The 16,858-nt window shown below is 42.2% G+C and overlaps 1 protein-coding gene across 1 annotated transcript in view; it reads right to left on the bottom strand.

Annotated features, from left to right (window-relative positions):
* Positions 1–2,941: 2,941 nt before the first annotated feature.
* Positions 2,942–16,858, bottom strand: part of slc6a1a (solute carrier family 6 member 1a) — a 35,208-nt gene continuing 21,291 nt past the window's right edge. The window contains exons 13-15 of the mRNA XM_084427229.1: positions 9,784–9,884; positions 4,748–4,915; positions 2,942–4,646 (exon numbers count right to left, since the gene is read on the bottom strand). Of these exons, the coding sequence (XP_084283355.1) occupies positions 4,065–4,646; positions 4,748–4,915; positions 9,784–9,884 (851 nt within the window). The 3' untranslated portion in view covers positions 2,942–4,064. The remainder of the gene's footprint in view (positions 4,647–4,747; positions 4,916–9,783; positions 9,885–16,858) is intronic.

Below are 16,858 nucleotides of genomic sequence, written 5' to 3'. Positions count from 1 at the left end.
TTTGTTTTGTTTAGAAGTTGAAAGCCTCTGGTCCCCTTCTACTTTTATAGCCCCTTTCACACGTTATCCTGGTAAATTACTGTAAAATTTCCAGACTGACTTTTATGGTAAATACAAAAATGTGCTGTTTTCACAAGCAAAATCTTTCCTACGTTTTACCTATAAGAAACCATTCACACATCAGTACCAAAATACAGAGCGTGGTCAGGAGGGCCATCTTCAAGCGTGGGCAAGAGAGGACACTCAACTTAACTGACTCCAGGGGCTCAAAAGGAGCTCTCTGAAGGCCCAGCAAGACTACAGAGAGGTCCCAAGAGGGAAAAGGCACTGCCTTGGAGGGTTTAACCTCCTGGCAGCTGTGAGGAACCTGATGATCAGGTCATGTTTCCCTAAGGACTGACCGTCCACTGCATCATGATGTGCCGCTATGGCGGCCACATACACTTTTAAGGTGGAGGAGGACAGCTGTCCCTCCAACCTCTTCTGCAGGAAGGAAAGCACCAACCCAATGGTGCATCTCTGTGGGTCTTTCCCTCGGGAAGAACACCAATTTATGAACAGATGCCACTTCAAAGCATACAGCTTCCTCGTAGAGGGTGTTCTGGCTTGAGTGACAGTGTCACCACCTGACCGCTGGTGAAAGACGACTTGGTTCTTCCCTGTCGCGCCCAGGGGCCAGAGGTCTGAGCACGGGTGCATATTTGCGTAGGCCCTGGGGCGAGCTATGTACCAGCATGTCTGTGCTGGGAAGCGAACAAGGCTACCTGTGCTTCGTCGAGATGGCGGGTGAGTTACGGCATGCAACGTAAGCGTAAACCAACTTGGTAGTTTATATATGCCGCCATCACCGTGTTGTCCGTCTAGACCAACATGTACTTGTCCTGGATCAATGGCCGAAACCTCCGTGGGGTCAGCAATACTGCTAACAACTCAAGGCAGTTGATATGCCAATGCAGTCGAGGTCCTGTGCAGGAGCCCAAGGCTGCGTGCCTGTTGCATACGGCACCTCAGCCTGTCTTGGATGCGTCTGTTGTGCACAACAACATGCCTAGACACTTGTTCTAAGGGAACTCCCGGGTGTAGAAATGCAAGGTCTGTCCAAGGGCTGAACATGCAGCAGCAGATCGGTGAGACTACCCTCATACATGTCTCTTAATGCCTGGCCTGCAACCTTTTGCCATCATTGACGACGTGAACTACAGGCTCTTGGACAGTTCCTCAAGGTGGCAGCGTTTCACAGGTACATGTGCACCGCAATCACACGCTCAACCTGTGGAACATCTGAGTACCTCCTGGCTGCCCCATACAACTGTTTGTGTATTATTAGATTAGTTCGATTGTATTTGTATATAATTGTGATTTTGAGATGAAGATACGACCACTAATTAAATGTAATCAATGTAGAAATCTAGATACCATTGCCAAATTATCTATATATTGTAATCATTACGATCACAACTTATAATGATTGCTTTAATGAGCTCAATGTTTCTGTAAAAAAAAAAAAAAAAACAGATATTAGCTAACTTAATTTTGTATTCTTAGACCTGTACATTTTTGACGTACAGTATATGGACATTTCTATGACATAGTAATAGATGATAACAGATTACTCTAAATTGTAATGAAGAAACTTACATTTTCTGTAAAACTTCTGTGAATTGGTTTTAAGGTTCACAAACTTATTCTTGCCACTGTACTTCCATTAGCTACATGCCATCTTTTTTACTTCTATTTAAAAACAATGCACATTCAAGTAATATGGAAATAATCACAGCAAATAATCACATCAAAATCGACATTAGAAAGGGACATAAATGCCTTTAGCTTTATCTATCGCATAATGTTAAATAATCTGCCAGGAGCAAAGGTATTTGAAAATGAAAACAGAGGACATGGTTTGGTATTTAGCATTTTCTTGGTTTGGTCAAGACCCTATTTTTAAAATGGAGAAGTGCCCACAGTGAGACCAGAGGAGAGGGCACAGCAAGCGCAAACTACCCACACAATAAAAATGTATGGTAACAAAATTAACATTCACTGGTTGGTTCATTTGTTTCTGATTAAGCTTGATAACTGTTCAGCTGGCACGATCAGTGTGTTTGTTGAAATGCAAACACTACTCTGTATTCTGCCTATTGTTTCTTTCCTTTGATAATTACTCATGAGACTACGATTCCCTGCAAAACAAAGTAATACCACAGAAAGAGCTGGATTTTATGTCATGATCATTCATTCTTTAAGCCCAGTTAATTACTGCTTATTGGTTACTGACTGTATGATGTCTTTATTCATAGCATTTTTAAAGGGATACTGTTTGAAACAATTGGGCTGTCATACAGACTTCTGAATGGCTAATAGTGAAGACTGAGAATCAACGCACAGATTATAGACTACGAATATTTTCTGTTTATTCATACATTTTACATAACAATCGTGCTTTTTCATATGACACCATTTAAATACATGTCCTATGTTATAATTTTAGGCAGTGTAACAGTTAAAAATATACAAAACAATATTTTTTCTTACGAGACATAAATCTTATTTGTTTTATAATCCTTTTTATAATCATCACTCATAATTTCCATAAGGTATGTGCTTCAGAGCTCAAAATATTATTGCAGAAAACAGCAATTGTTTTTCAAATATTTCAACATTTAGACAAAAAACTTAATGGAGTACAGACATTCACGGTTACATGTTTTACACAATACAATTTTACAATAAAGTTCCAGATAAAACTGCAGTAAAGTATCTTTGTACAAAACTCACAGGACATAGCCATTTCACATTTTATGTAGGTACGTATCTCCTCTTAGTAAACATGTTTAACATGACCGAATGCTTTTCACGTGTAGCTGCCTTTGACGGAAACTGTCAGCACATCATTGGCCCTGGACTCAAGGGTTTGTGCTTTCTTTTCTTTTTTTTGGGGGGTGGGGGGACATAAAACATAAGCCCTAATTATGTTTTAGTATATGCTACTTAAAATATGATATTAACTATTAAGAAATATTTTGTATCCTTTTTCAAAAAGGTATGGCACAATATAGTACAGTGTAAACCATTGTTATCGAGTGGCCAGTTCGTGTGTGCATTTCTGCTTTGTTTTAACGATTCAACATTTTGGCACATGAAGTAACTAATGGTCATGCAAATTGCGACTACATAAATCACAGGCTTAAGGAGCTGATATGCACTCAGGGTCAGAGACATATCTGAGATTTTATTTTTTTTTTCCTGAGGGGACATGTAAACAGGACACTGAATTGACAGCACTCATCAGTAATCTGTAGAATAATCGGCAAAAATGTTCACCCTGTGTTTTGCGGTGTTCTCATTTTCTGTATTTTTGTACCCTGTGCTTTACAAACTACACACTGCCAGGCATAGATTCGTTTTTGCTTTAGTCTATGATTTTGGTCCTTGGTCTCAACATTAAAGTACAAAGCATTCTAAAAATAATTCTAAAAATCACATACAAGTATTTTCTCTTTTTTAGCTCGAAAAAGAAAAAGATAATAACAGTCTCTCTCGACAAAGATATTCAACAACATATAATGGGTCATCCAAGGGCTCTACCGAATAAAAATTCATTGTGCTTCGGACACAGGGCTTGCTTGATGCACCTTGGTTTTTCCAAATGACCCACAATACAACATAATCATAATCATGGACTCCTGCTTTGTCCCAGTGCAACATAGAAACTGTTTATACCTTACATAAATAGCTTATGCATTGCAAAACAATGCACTGTCCTTAAATCTAACTCACAGTATAACCTTAGTAGAGACAAATTCACATAATACATAGTTTAATTCTTTTTTTTTTTTAACACTGACACTCGTTGCTTCACATTTGGAAAGCTTACAGAGTTTGTGTTGGTGTGTAAGTTTTACAAATGCAAGTGTTTTTTGTTTGTTTGTGTTTTTAATTATTTTATGTTTAGTTTGATTATTTATGACCCCTGGAGGTAGATGATTCTATTACTGTATAAACATGGAAGTTTTCTGTGCTGTTAATCGTTGATTGCTCTCTGCTGGGGTTCACCTCTACTGCTTTTAGACATTGGCATCGCTACCAGGGTTAGTTGGAGATGAACTATCAGCCTGCACCTGCGGCTGTGATGGAGGTTGAGACTGAGGCGGAGGCTGAGATGGAGGCTGTGACTGAGGCGGAGGCTGAGATGGAGGCTGAGACTGAGGCGGAGGCTGAGACTGAGGCGGAGGCTGAGACTGAGGCGGAGGCTGAGACTGAGATGGAGGCTGAGACTGAGGCGGAGGCTGAGACAGAGGCTGAGACTGAGGCGGAGGCTGAGATGGAGGCTGAGACTGTGGCTGTGGCTCTGGCTGCGGTGATTGCGGTTGCTGCTGTACCTGGTCCGGTTGTTGTGGTGATTGCGGTTGTTGCGGTGATTGTGGTTGCTGTGGTGATTGTGGTTGCTGTGGTGCTTGTGGTTGCTGTGGTGCTTGTGGTTGCTGTGGTGCTTGTGGTTGTTGCGGTGATTGCGGTTGCTGCTGTGCCTGGTCCGGTTGTTGCGGTGATTGCTCCGGCAGCTGTGGCGGTGACTGAAGCTGCTGTTGCTCTGGCCCATTCTCCTGAGCACGCCTCACTGCTGGAGGCTGCAGCATTATCCTGATCCGCTAAAATAAGGCCCCAGAACCAGCACCAGTAAGCAAAGATATACCATGTAATGCCTGTGTTATCTTTGTTCATTATTTTATACGTAAATGAAAACAGTTACCTCCTTGTATGTCCCCTTCAGGGTGAGGAACATGTAGACCATATAACCAGGAATGAGAACCATAGAGGATAAAGCCATGAGCCAGCCCACTCCTTGCCCCCATTTAGGGAACACATAGTTGTTCAATTTAAGAGGAACCATTTGCACCGCGCTGAAGATGAACACACCCTGCAGGAAAGCTCTGTTTAAAAATACTGCAGTTTTCACACAATTACTGCACACCATAATCTGTAACGATTCTTACTTTTATAGTGAAGACTACAAGACTTTAGAAACATGGTGCCACTTTATATTAGGTGTCTTTAATTACTAAGTACTTGCATCAAAAAAATAAGTACAATGTACAGTGCTATTGAGGTGTGATACGGGTAAGGTTAGGGGCAGGTTTGCTGGTATGGGTAGATTTAAGGGTGGGTTAAAATGTAGGGGAAGGTCAGCAGTAAAATTGTCATTACAAAAATGTATTACAGTTGTAATTACACTAGATACCCAGTAAACTGAGTCAATATGACAAATAATTGTGTAGTAAAATGAACACTGTTGTATGGCAAATAAACCCTTAAGATTTTGTTCTATTATAAATATTATTGCAAATTTAGGTTTGTCAAGCTGTAAACAACATTTTTATTTACCATAAACCACCATCGATCATGTTTGTGTCACATGCAGGTTGAAGCAGAGAGGATGCAGGATCTATATGCAGCAGGCTTTTATTGAACAAACTCAAAATGAACCAAAACACTCAGAACAGCTCAGGCACAGAACAACCAACATATAATACGGACAATGACAGACAATTAGACAGGACTAAACACAGGGACTAAATCAAGGAAATAAGACATAGCTGACATGACTAACGAGGCACAGGTGAACAGGATACTGAATCAAAGAGACACACTGGGAAAACTGGGTCAAATTAACAGGCAAACATGAACTGACAAACACTAAACGTGACAGACCACAACCCCTCCCACAAGGTGCGGCCTTGTGCCATATTACATCAACGGGTGGGGGCTCTGGAGGCTGACGAGGGTGTGGCTTACTCAGAGCAGGAAGCCTCCAGGGCGGAGCCGGCAACTTGGGAGAACAGGACGGAGCTGGCAACTCGGGGGAACTGAGATGATCCGCCTTCGTGGCCTTGCCCAGGGACCCAGGCTATGGCAGTGGTCATATAGGCCCCCCAAATTTCTTGGGGGGAGCTAGGTGTTTGTAGGCCTAGAGGGATTATGGGGTGAGCTCTGGGACTGGAGTCGTCTCTGGATGGGGATGGGGATGGGGATGGGAATGCACGCGGCATCTTGCTGGAGACTCAACCGCCACGGCGGCACTCTTGGCAGAGGGCTCAGGCATGGCGGCGGCCATCTTAACCTAGAGCTCAGCGTGGCGGCGGCCATCTTGGCAGAGGGCTCTGGCGTGGTGGTGGCCATCTTGACCGAGAGCTCAGGCGTGGCGGCGGCCATCTTGACCGAGAGCTCAGGCGTGGCGGTGGCCATGAGGGAACAAGACTCTGGAGCTGGCTGTTTTCTGGATCGGGGGTACATGTCTTCCAGACACTTGAGAGGCCTCCCTCCAGGGAGGTCCTCGGGTGTCTGGAAGTTCAATTTGGTGGTAGTAGTTGGCCCTGATCCAATATAGTGTTCTGAGGGTTTCGTCATCATAGGGGGAGAGAATGGAAAGATGGCAGAACTCCACAGAGTATTCCCCAAAGTTGAGACCCTTACGGGCCAAAGCAGTGAAGATCCATATTTTAAAGGTCTGTCGTTTTGTCACATGCAGGTTGAAGCAGAGAGGATGCAGGATCTATATGCAGCAGGCTTTTATTGAACAAACTCAAAATGAACCAAAACACTCAGAACAGCTCAGGCACAGAACAACCAACATATAATACGGACAATGACAGACAATTAGACAGGACTAAACACAGGGACTAAATCAAGGAAATAAGACACAGCTGACATGACTAACAAGGCACAGGTGAACAGGATACTGAATCAAAGAGACACACTGGGAAAACTGGGTCAAATTAACAGGCAAACATGAACTGACAAACACTAAACGTGACAGACCACAACCCCTCCCACAAGGTGCGGCCTTGTGCCATATTACATCAACGGGTGGGGGCTCTGGAGGCTGACGAGGGTGTGGCTTACTCAGAGCAGGAAGCCTCCAGGGCGGAGCCGGCAACTTGGGAGAACAGGGCGGAGCTGGCAACTCGGGGGAACTGAGATGATCCACCTTCGTGGCCTTGCCCAGGGACCCAGGCCCGGCCACTATGGCAGTGGTCATATAGGCCCCCCAAATTTCTTGGGGGGAGCTAGGTGTTTGTAGGCCAAGAGGGATTATGGGGTGAGCTCTGGGACTGGAGTCGTCTCTGGATGGGGATGGGGATGGGAATGCACGCGGCATCTTGCTGGAGACTCAAGCGCCGCGGCGGCACTCTTGGCAGAGGGCTCAGGCGTGCCGGCGGCCATCTTAACCTAGAGCTCAGGCGTGGCGACGGCCATCTTGGCAGAGGGCTCTGGCGTGGTGGTGGCCATCTTGACCGAGAGCTCAGGCGTGGCGGCGGCCATCTTGACCGAGAGCTCAGGCGTGGCGGTGGCCATGAGGGAACAAGACTCTGGAGCTGGCTGTTTTCTGGATCGGGGGTACATGTCTTCCAGACACTTGAGAGGCCTCCCTCCAGGGAGGTCCTCGGGTGTCTGGAAGTTCAATTTGGTGGTAGTAGTTGGCCCTGATCCAATATAGTGTTCTGAGGGTTTCGTCATCATAGGGGGAGAGAATGGAAAGATGGCAGAACTCCACAGAGTATTCCCCAAAGTTGAGACCCTTACGGGCCAAAGCAGTGAAGATCCATATTTTAAAGGTCTGTCGTTTTGTCACATGCAGGTTGAAGCAGAGAGGATGCAGGATCTATATGCAGCAGGCTTTTATTGAACAAACTCAAAATGAACCAAAACACTCAGAACAGCTCAGGCACAGAACAACCAACATATAATACGGACAATGACAGACAATTAGACAGGACTAAACACAGGGACTAAATCAAGGAAATAAGACACAGCTGACATGACTAACAAGGCACAGGTGAACAGGATACTGAATCAAAGAGACACACTGGGAAAACTGGGTCAAATTAACAGGCAAACATGAACTGACAAACACTAAACGTGACAGACCACAACCCCTCCCACAAGGTGCGGCCTTGTGCCATATTACATCAACGGGTGGGGGCTCTGGAGGCTGACGAGGGTGTGGCTTACTCAGAGCAGGAAGCCTCCAGGGCGGAGCCGGCAACTTGGGAGAACAGGGCGGAGCTGGCAACTCGGGGGAACTGAGATGATCCACCTTCGTGGCCTTGCCCAGGGACCCAGGCCCGGCCACTATGGCAGTGGTCATATAGGCCCCCCAAATTTCTTGGGGGGAGCTAGGTGTTTGTAGGCCAAGAGGGATTATGGGGTGAGCTCTGGGACTGGAGTCGTCTCTGGATGGGGATGGGGATGGGAATGCACGCGGCATCTTGCTGGAGACTCAAGCGCCGCGGCGGCACTCTTGGCAGAGGGCTCAGGCGTGCCGGCGGCCATCTTAACCTAGAGCTCAGGCGTGGCGACGGCCATCTTGGCAGAGGGCTCAGGCGTGGCGGTGGCCATCTTAACCTAGAGCTCAGGCGTGGCGACGGCCATCTTGGCAGAGGGCTCTGGCGTGGTGGCGGCCATCTTGACCGAGAGCTCAGGCGTGGCGGCGGCCATCTTGACCGAGAGCTCAGGCGTGGCGGTGGCCATGAGGGAACAAGACTCTGGAGCTGGCTGTTTTCTGGATTGGGGGTACATGTCTTCCAGACACCCGAGGACCTCCCTGGAGGGAGGCCTCTCAAGTGTCTGGAAGACATGTACCCCCGATACCAATCCAGTTCAATTTGGTGGTAGTAGTTGGCCCCAATATAGTGTTCTAAGGGTTTCGTCATCATAGGGGGAGAGAATGGCAAGATGGCAGAACTCCACAGAGTATTCCCCAAAGTTTAGACCCTTCCGGGCCAAAGCAGTGAAGATCCATATTTTAAAGGTCTGTCGTTTTGTCACATGCAGGTTGAAGCAGAGAGGATGCAGGATCTATATGCAGCAGGCTTTTATTGAACAAACTCAAAATGAACCAAAACACTCAGAACAGCTCAGGCACAGAACAACCAACATATAATACGGACAACGACAGACAACTAGACAGGACTAAACACAGGGTTTAAATACACAGGGACTAAATCAAGAAAACAAGACACAGTTGACATGACTAACGATGCACAGGTAAACAGGATACTGAATCAAAGAGACACACTGGAAAAACTGGGTCAAATTAACAGCCAACCATGAACTGACAAACACTAAACGTGACAGTTTGGAAGTTTGGTCGTTTTGATTAAGGACAAGGGCAATTCTTATTTGTCCCTCATTAACGTGCATATAATGAATCAGAGGGAAACATCTTGAAACGCTGCTTGCTTGAATTTTGTCTCATTTTTATGTGCAAATAAAGACTTTAATAATGAATAGTTGATTAACTGGCACTGAAACTATTGCAAGACAACTCATTTTGAACTGAATTGAGCTGGACAATGAATAACCTTGCAACATCTGTACTGTTATTGAACTGAATTGCATCAACATTGAACTGACTCGAGCTGAATAATGACACTGTTGCATTTAGTAGAGCTGCTTATAGCTATATTGAACTAAATTTACATAATTGACGTAATTTACAACATTAACAGTATTATTTTCCTGCTTATTAATGTGAAGCTACTTTGAAACAATCTGTATATTATAAAGTGCTCTATAAATAAATGTGACTTGACTAACTTTAACTTTGTCTTACAGTAATTTTCCACACATAAAAAAAAATATATATATATATATTTACTGTATATATATACACTTTTATACAGTATACTCTACTTTTATCCATTTCTTTTAATGTTTGTCACAAAAATGGCAAGAGCTTTTAGAAAATGTTATATCACATTAAAAAGAATAAAGTAGGTTACTTACAGCAACAATTAGAGGGGTGAAGAAAACCCAGCACAGTTTCCACCATATACAAGGCTTGTATCCAATCATTTCCTGGATGTTATCATAAAACTTGTTCACACCTGAAAAAACATAACATTTAATAGGGATTAGATCAATTCACTGCAACTATATTGCAGCAACTGGATTGACGGATAGACTGGAATACAGCCATCTACCAATCCATTCATCTTTATCTGTAGCAGTGCTGAGGATTCAGGGGTACTCAATACAATCCAAACCAAGACATTTGTTGTGTCCGAAATCGAACACTCGAAACATACAGTGTTGGGCAGTAATGTGTTACTATCAATGGGTTACAGTAATAAGATTACTTTTTGCAACAACTAGTAGTAACTAGTTTCTAATAAGATTTCAGAAATAATATTACAGTTACAGTCCATAAAATAACTCATAATTCCTAGATTCATTTTGTAATCTTCACGACTTGCGGGTGCACGTAATGTCACCATTGCTGCAAGCAAGCTTGGAATATGTAAAAGCTTACATTCAGCAGCTGGAAATATTGACATTACTTTGATTTTGTCAGGAGAAAAGATGACAAGAACACCATCATCAAAAGTAAGTTGTGGCATTAATTTACTCTAGCATTACATGGCTTGCCCATCCATATCGCTTTTATCCTGATATACAATATATCCACCTGTTCTCAAAAATCTAGAAAACAAAACATTTTCTTACGACCTTACGTGAATACTTTTGATACATCATGAAATATAATCGTATCTGGGCAACAGGTGAATTATGCTGTTTTTTAGAATCCAAATCATATGACAAATGATGATTTGCTGTCATAATCGTGTGTTTATTTGCTTAATGTTTCATGTATAGAAATGTTTCTCTGAGCTAGGAAAAGTTTTTTTCACGGAAAAGAACGCAGAAGTGTAGAGGAACTTCGTCATAGGAAGAGACAGGGCAGGTTATGATGAACACGTAATATGTGAGATATGAGCAACGAATGATTTTCCTCTAAGTCATAACAGCAGATCCCAAAATGATGATTCTGTCTAAAGAAATACAAACTAAATAATTTGAATATACCCTAACATACACAAAGAGGCACACATACTTTTCAGTCAGAATTTTGAGGAGAAAATGGACAATTACCACTTCTGTGGGGTGTAACTAACAAGTAGTGTAATGAATAACTGTTGCCAGAAAGTAATAAGTAAAGTAATAATATTATGAGTAATGAGTAATTAATAAAAAAAATTGAGTTACAAGCTTAACACGGACTATATTATGCGAAAAAAAACAGTATGCCGACAAAGTAGTATTTCCGAATACGTAGTATTTGTGAAAGTCTCTTGGCTGCCACGTAATCAAACATCGCTGAAGGCCATCTCAATTTGAAGGATCTAGGAAGGCAGCCTTTGTTTCACGCCTTTCTTTCGGCCTGTTTTAAAGGATGCATCAGATGTATCCTTCGCGGCCTTAAATCACCCACAATCCTTTGCACACATTCCACTTCATGAAAATAAGCTGACGGAAAACAAGTCGGTACTGAGCTTGTCTGAGTTTATTATTGTAATTTATTATTACTGTTTAGTCCAAGTGTGCAGCACAAGTCCTGAGAAGTGATGTAATCTAATGGGACGTGAGACAAACTAAACAATCAAATTACGGTTGTTCTGTAGTAAACTCTACTAACCAATTCAGCGGGAGTGCGGCCTTCATACCGCGGCTCCACTTCACACTCACTACTCTGGCTCAGAGTCTGCGTAATCAGCACAAGATGTCAGCACCATATTGGGACATTGGCAGCTTCACTTTTCCACAATGGAAGAAGTGAAGGTGCGTCGTCCATCTTTTTTTACAGTCTATTGTTTAGTCATTCATTAGTTGCCATGGTCCCTAATTAGTCCACACCTGTTCCCCGTTCTGTTGATTACCTTCCTCTTTGTATTCAGCCTTCAGTCTTCCTCAGTTCTTTGCAGGCGCGTAGCCAGTAATGGGCCAGGGCGGCACTGGCCCGCCCACATTACTCACTGGCCCGCCCAGGCAAGTTTGATCAAAATACATTTTTAGTTTATTTTTATTATTCAAATGTATTTAAGAAAATATATTCATATAAACCTGATTTATTTATTCATTTCCGAATAAAATGGAATTGTTGAAGCAAGTTGTAGAAAGCCTCCCTCCGGAACGTAGGCCTAATTGGTTGTTATGGTTGCTAGGGCGACAGGAAGACTCTCTGCACGACAGGCTCTGGCGGCCTTTAGCCAATGTATTAACATCGCCACAATACAATACTGTGCAAATTCTTTAACCCTCTGGGGACCAAGCTGTTTTTGGGGCCCTTGAGATGTTCTGACATGCTCTGACATTTGTGCTTTTTTCAGTTATTTATAAACATGTTAATGGCAAAGGTGTAAATTCACTCTATTTAGCACAAACAGGCCTACCATAATATGCGAGCAACATGTATGTAGATGTTTGTATTTTTAAGAGAATAATGTTTATGCGTGGTTATTTAAAAAAATAAAAATGAAAGTTGCTGAAATAAGACCACAAAACTCATACAAAATATGTGCCCACAAGACTTTTGACTAATGGATGTTTTCTCTTCGAGTTCTAGCTTCAAAATTATGTGAAAATAGTCTTGCTTTATCGTTCACAAAAAAAAATACATTGATTTAAATGGTGTAAAACAGGTTTTGCTTGGAAAGCCAATATGCGAGGGGGAGGAGTAGTTTACACCTTAGTCCCACCCACTCTGCATAATGACTCTGCATAATTAGCCATTCATTCAGGTGTGACACTGACTGAGCCACAATGCAAGGACAAAATATATATTTTGAAGAAGACTTATATTGACCATTTAAGATTTTGCTTACATCTATCTTGTAAATATGTTTTGCTATTTTATTAAAAAGGTTACAATTACAACAATAATTACAATTTCAGCAATATTTCTGCAAAAAAGTACTCTTTCTTTGTAAAAAAAAAAAAAGATTATAGGCCTACATTTTATCATATGTATTCATTAGTTTGAATATAGCCAACATTGGAACATCTTAGTCTATGACTTTATTTTTGACAAAATAGTATTTTATATATATGAGCAGAAAAGCTTATTTGATGTGACAGTATATTCTACAGTAAAAACTGTACCCAAATCTAGTCAACAAAATATTGTCTTTCATACTTCGCCTGACTGTAACGTTGTTTTTATGAAATATTAGGGCATAGCCTATAAATGTTCATTTGCAGTTTAATACGTTGCTTATACAAATACATTTTATTTCAACATATTTCAGTCGATTTTTACTCATCTCAGTAGGCTATAGCAAAGTAGTTTATTCTTTCACACACAGACGCGCGATTCATATTTAGGCTAAACAGTCTTTACAAATATGTACCCTTCATTCATCTCACAGAAACGCGAGTCATATTATAGAAACGCGATTCATCTTTTTGTTTACATAGGCCTACACTAACGTTATTCCATAACGTTATTCCACATTAACACTTGAGAAAGGATAACTTAGCCTACCTCACTCCTCAGCGGGATCTGCTCCTCATATCAGCACGGAAACTTTTCTCCATAAGGTAACTTAGGCTACATTATGCCTCTTTGTTTACAGCTGATGTGGGGGCGTTTCACAGACTGAAATGGTTCTCAGAATTTGCGTTTGAATAGCGCGCGCTCTCCGGGGCGTGGTCAAATTACTTTTGAATGGCTCGTAATGAGCTCGACTGGAGTCGCTCTCTTTTTATACAGATTACAGAAGCTGATAATATTTGTTTTTTATATAAATTACTTCATTTAAAAGCTGCGATCTCAAGCTTTATGCCCGTGGGTCTGTTTCCCTGTTTGACTGAATTTTCGCGGAGTTATAGATCATTTTCGAACGCGTTTCAAATGGGAGTTTACTGACAGAGAGAAGGCAGAAATCGCATCATGTTAGTTTTTCTTTATTTGTCAAAAAGCAAAACACTTTATTTTTATTGTGAGTATACAGAAAAAAAATAGAAACTGAACAGGATCGATTGAGGTATTACACGAAAATGAAAGATCAAAATTAACAGAGCATTTTGTGTTTATTTTTCATTGCTAAAAAAAAAAACGAGCAAAACGCGCGGGCGCGTTTTTGGTCCCCAGAGGGTTAATGTTTTTTTTGTTTTTTTTTTAAGAGTTGAGGAAGAAGACACGCCACTGCCTTCATCTGCCGAGTCCACCCAGCCCAGTTCTTCAGACTCATTAACTCACAAGAAGGCTAGTCAGGCGCTGGTGGCGGCCGCCGCTTGCTCCCTGGCGGCAGTGCCAGTGATCTCTCCCGGTCAGCCTGACGTGGGTTTACCCGCCGATCTAACTGCAATAGATGAACCACCTTCACAACCCAATCTGAAGGTATTTCCCTGCACTGTCAAGAATGGAAAATCAAGGAGCTTCTCATCAAAGTGTTATGGACAGTTTTCTTGGTTGGAGTACAGTGTAATTAAGGACACGATTTTCTGTAAAATGTGCAGACATTTTCCCAGCGGAGCTGACAGCCCATTTGCAAGAGAGGGGTTTGTGGACTGGAAGCATCTGCGATCAGCCAGCTCAGCCATCGTAGAACTGTTGCAGCAACAACTGTGCTTTTCAAAATGCACACTGAAAACTGTCCAGAAGATCTCAAAGCTCTGCTACCCCCACCTGATCTCCTTTGCCGAACCACTCGGAGAGCACGACCAAGTCATGCCCTAAAACTCCCCAAGTCCAACACCAAATGCTTGGGGAGGAGTTTTCTTCATTCGGCTGTAACAACTTGGAACTGCCTCCCCCCCTGTACTGTAGTAGGTGAAATCACCTCAAAGAATGTTCAGGCCTTCAAGAAGAGACTAAACAAACACCTCCTTAGCAAAAAAACTGTAACCTCCTGACCAGGGGTTAAATTGGGATTTATTATGTGGGGGGGCTCTCCCTAGGGGGGTCCGGGGGTATGCCCCCCCGGAATTTTTTTTTGAAAAATAAACTATTAAATGGCATTTTCTGGAGAGTTTTGTGCAAAGAAATGGAGAAATTGAGTCTTACATGATATGTGAAAAACTGCAAGGTTAAGAGCATATTTGCATTGTTGTAGTATCAACAGGTATTAGGACATTTAGCATTTACATTACTGTTAATCAGCAGTGGTGGAATGTAACGAAGTACAAATACTTCGTTTCTGTAGGCTTTACTTAAGTAGAATCAATAGTGCATACGTTTGACTTTTACTTCGTTACATTTTGCAGCAATTATTATACTTTCTACTCAACTACATTTCTACAACGTTTCGTTACATTTTCTGATCAGTTTTCCCCCTGCCAAAACAGGGATTGAAAAAAATGTCCTGTTTTCGGTGCTGATGCGGTGGTGACGCGTTCATGTAAGGGTGGCGCTGCCAATAAAGCACCTAAAAGCTGTCACAAAGAACCATCAAAAGTAATGATTATGAATATGTAAAATATAGCAAGGAGACATTTTAATTGTTTATTAATAAACAAGTGTTTTCTGTGTCAGTGCCCTGCATAGATGAAGTTGACGATGCAATCTTCGCAGTAGTAAACTCGCCAGAGAGAAATGCACATTTCATACGGATTAGGCTACACAAGCAGCGGTCTGTTTTCTTTCGTTTTGAAAAGAAGACCTTCCAAGCTTTCTATAGATATATTTATCAGGTCTGTCAGGCAAGTAGGCTCCCTTATACGCTGAGTTTCGGTTCATTTATGAGACGAGAGTCCAGTTCACTCGCCGGCGCGTCCGTGTCGTGATTAGCCTATCTATTGTCTATATACTATATTTAGCCTACTTCTTATTTTTGAAATGAAACATTGATTAAAATTAAGAAACAATTAATACAAAACGAAATTAATTTTAAAGAAAGGCTTTGTGCTTTCTGTTTGAGGTCTCAGTGAAAATTTTAAACAGTCTTTTAGTGCCACATTCAGAGCGGTCCCGTCCGTAACATGTTTTTTTCCTCATAAATGCGAACATGAAAAATAAAATAAAATGAATATGTTATGTTCTGTGGAGAGCCAACCCTTCTTCATCCGGTGGGTAGTACTTTGTGTAATTCACAGAATTACAAAAAAATATTTTGCCACCTAAAAGTTAAAGATTTTTTGTGTCACGTCCACGGCATGTGTAGCCTATTTCCCTCATATTAAATATAAAACGCTTGATTACACATTGTATTACCTTGTTATGATATAGTGACCCATACAATGTGCCAAACATTTTTTCCTTACCTTGTTATTCAAGGCCAGGGCACTTTTTGTACAACCAACGTTGTGCTGAACTTGACAAAACTGATCTGTTGCTGCAGCGGCGGCCAGCAGCTCGGGTTTTTTTTTTTTTTTTTTTTCAAGGCAGTAGAAGGTTCTGGAACTTTTGCGCGCTTCCACATCCCGCACAACTACGGATCTCCCAGGAACATTCATTATTGCTGCGTACATTTATCCATGTCGGAGTTCTGAGCCTACCTAGATGCGCATGGCATGCGCGAGCGGTGCGCGATCATGGTCGACTGACAACGAGATTAAGCAGCTGAACAAGAGTACGGGCACGGCCGTGTTCCGATTGTTCTCATCTCAGCTCCGCCGAGACAAAATAGACATGCCATTTCAAAATCTTTCATTTATAATCATAAATATGTTTTCAAAAGCATCACTTTTATCAAATTTTATGTGACATAATTTCCTATAGGCAACTGACTGCAAACGAGCAGGCTTATGTGCCGGGGCTGAGCCCCGGAGAGCCCCGGCCCAATTTAACCACTGCTCCTGACGCTTAATGCCACTTATCCTATATATCTAGTCCTGAGCATGTGAAAAACACCAGATGAGCAAACCCCACTCCGTTTCACTGGATACGTTTCAAGGCTACAGGGCCAACCAAACTGCAGGCCGGGGAAATGTGTTAAATCAAATGAACCGTGATGCCATGGACTATTCATTTATTGAAAGGAATCGGGACCATCTAAAGGTTGTTTTAGACATTGTGCTGTTTTGTGCCAAGCAGGACATCCCCCTACGTGGACACAGGGAAAATGAAGATTCTCTCAATAAA

Source organism: Rutilus rutilus, assembly GCF_951802725.1.
Source record: "Rutilus rutilus genome assembly, chromosome: 13".
In the NCBI taxonomy this organism is placed as follows: domain Eukaryota; kingdom Metazoa; phylum Chordata; class Actinopteri; order Cypriniformes; family Leuciscidae; genus Rutilus; species Rutilus rutilus.
This window is presented reverse-complemented; position numbering and strand designations above follow the sequence as displayed.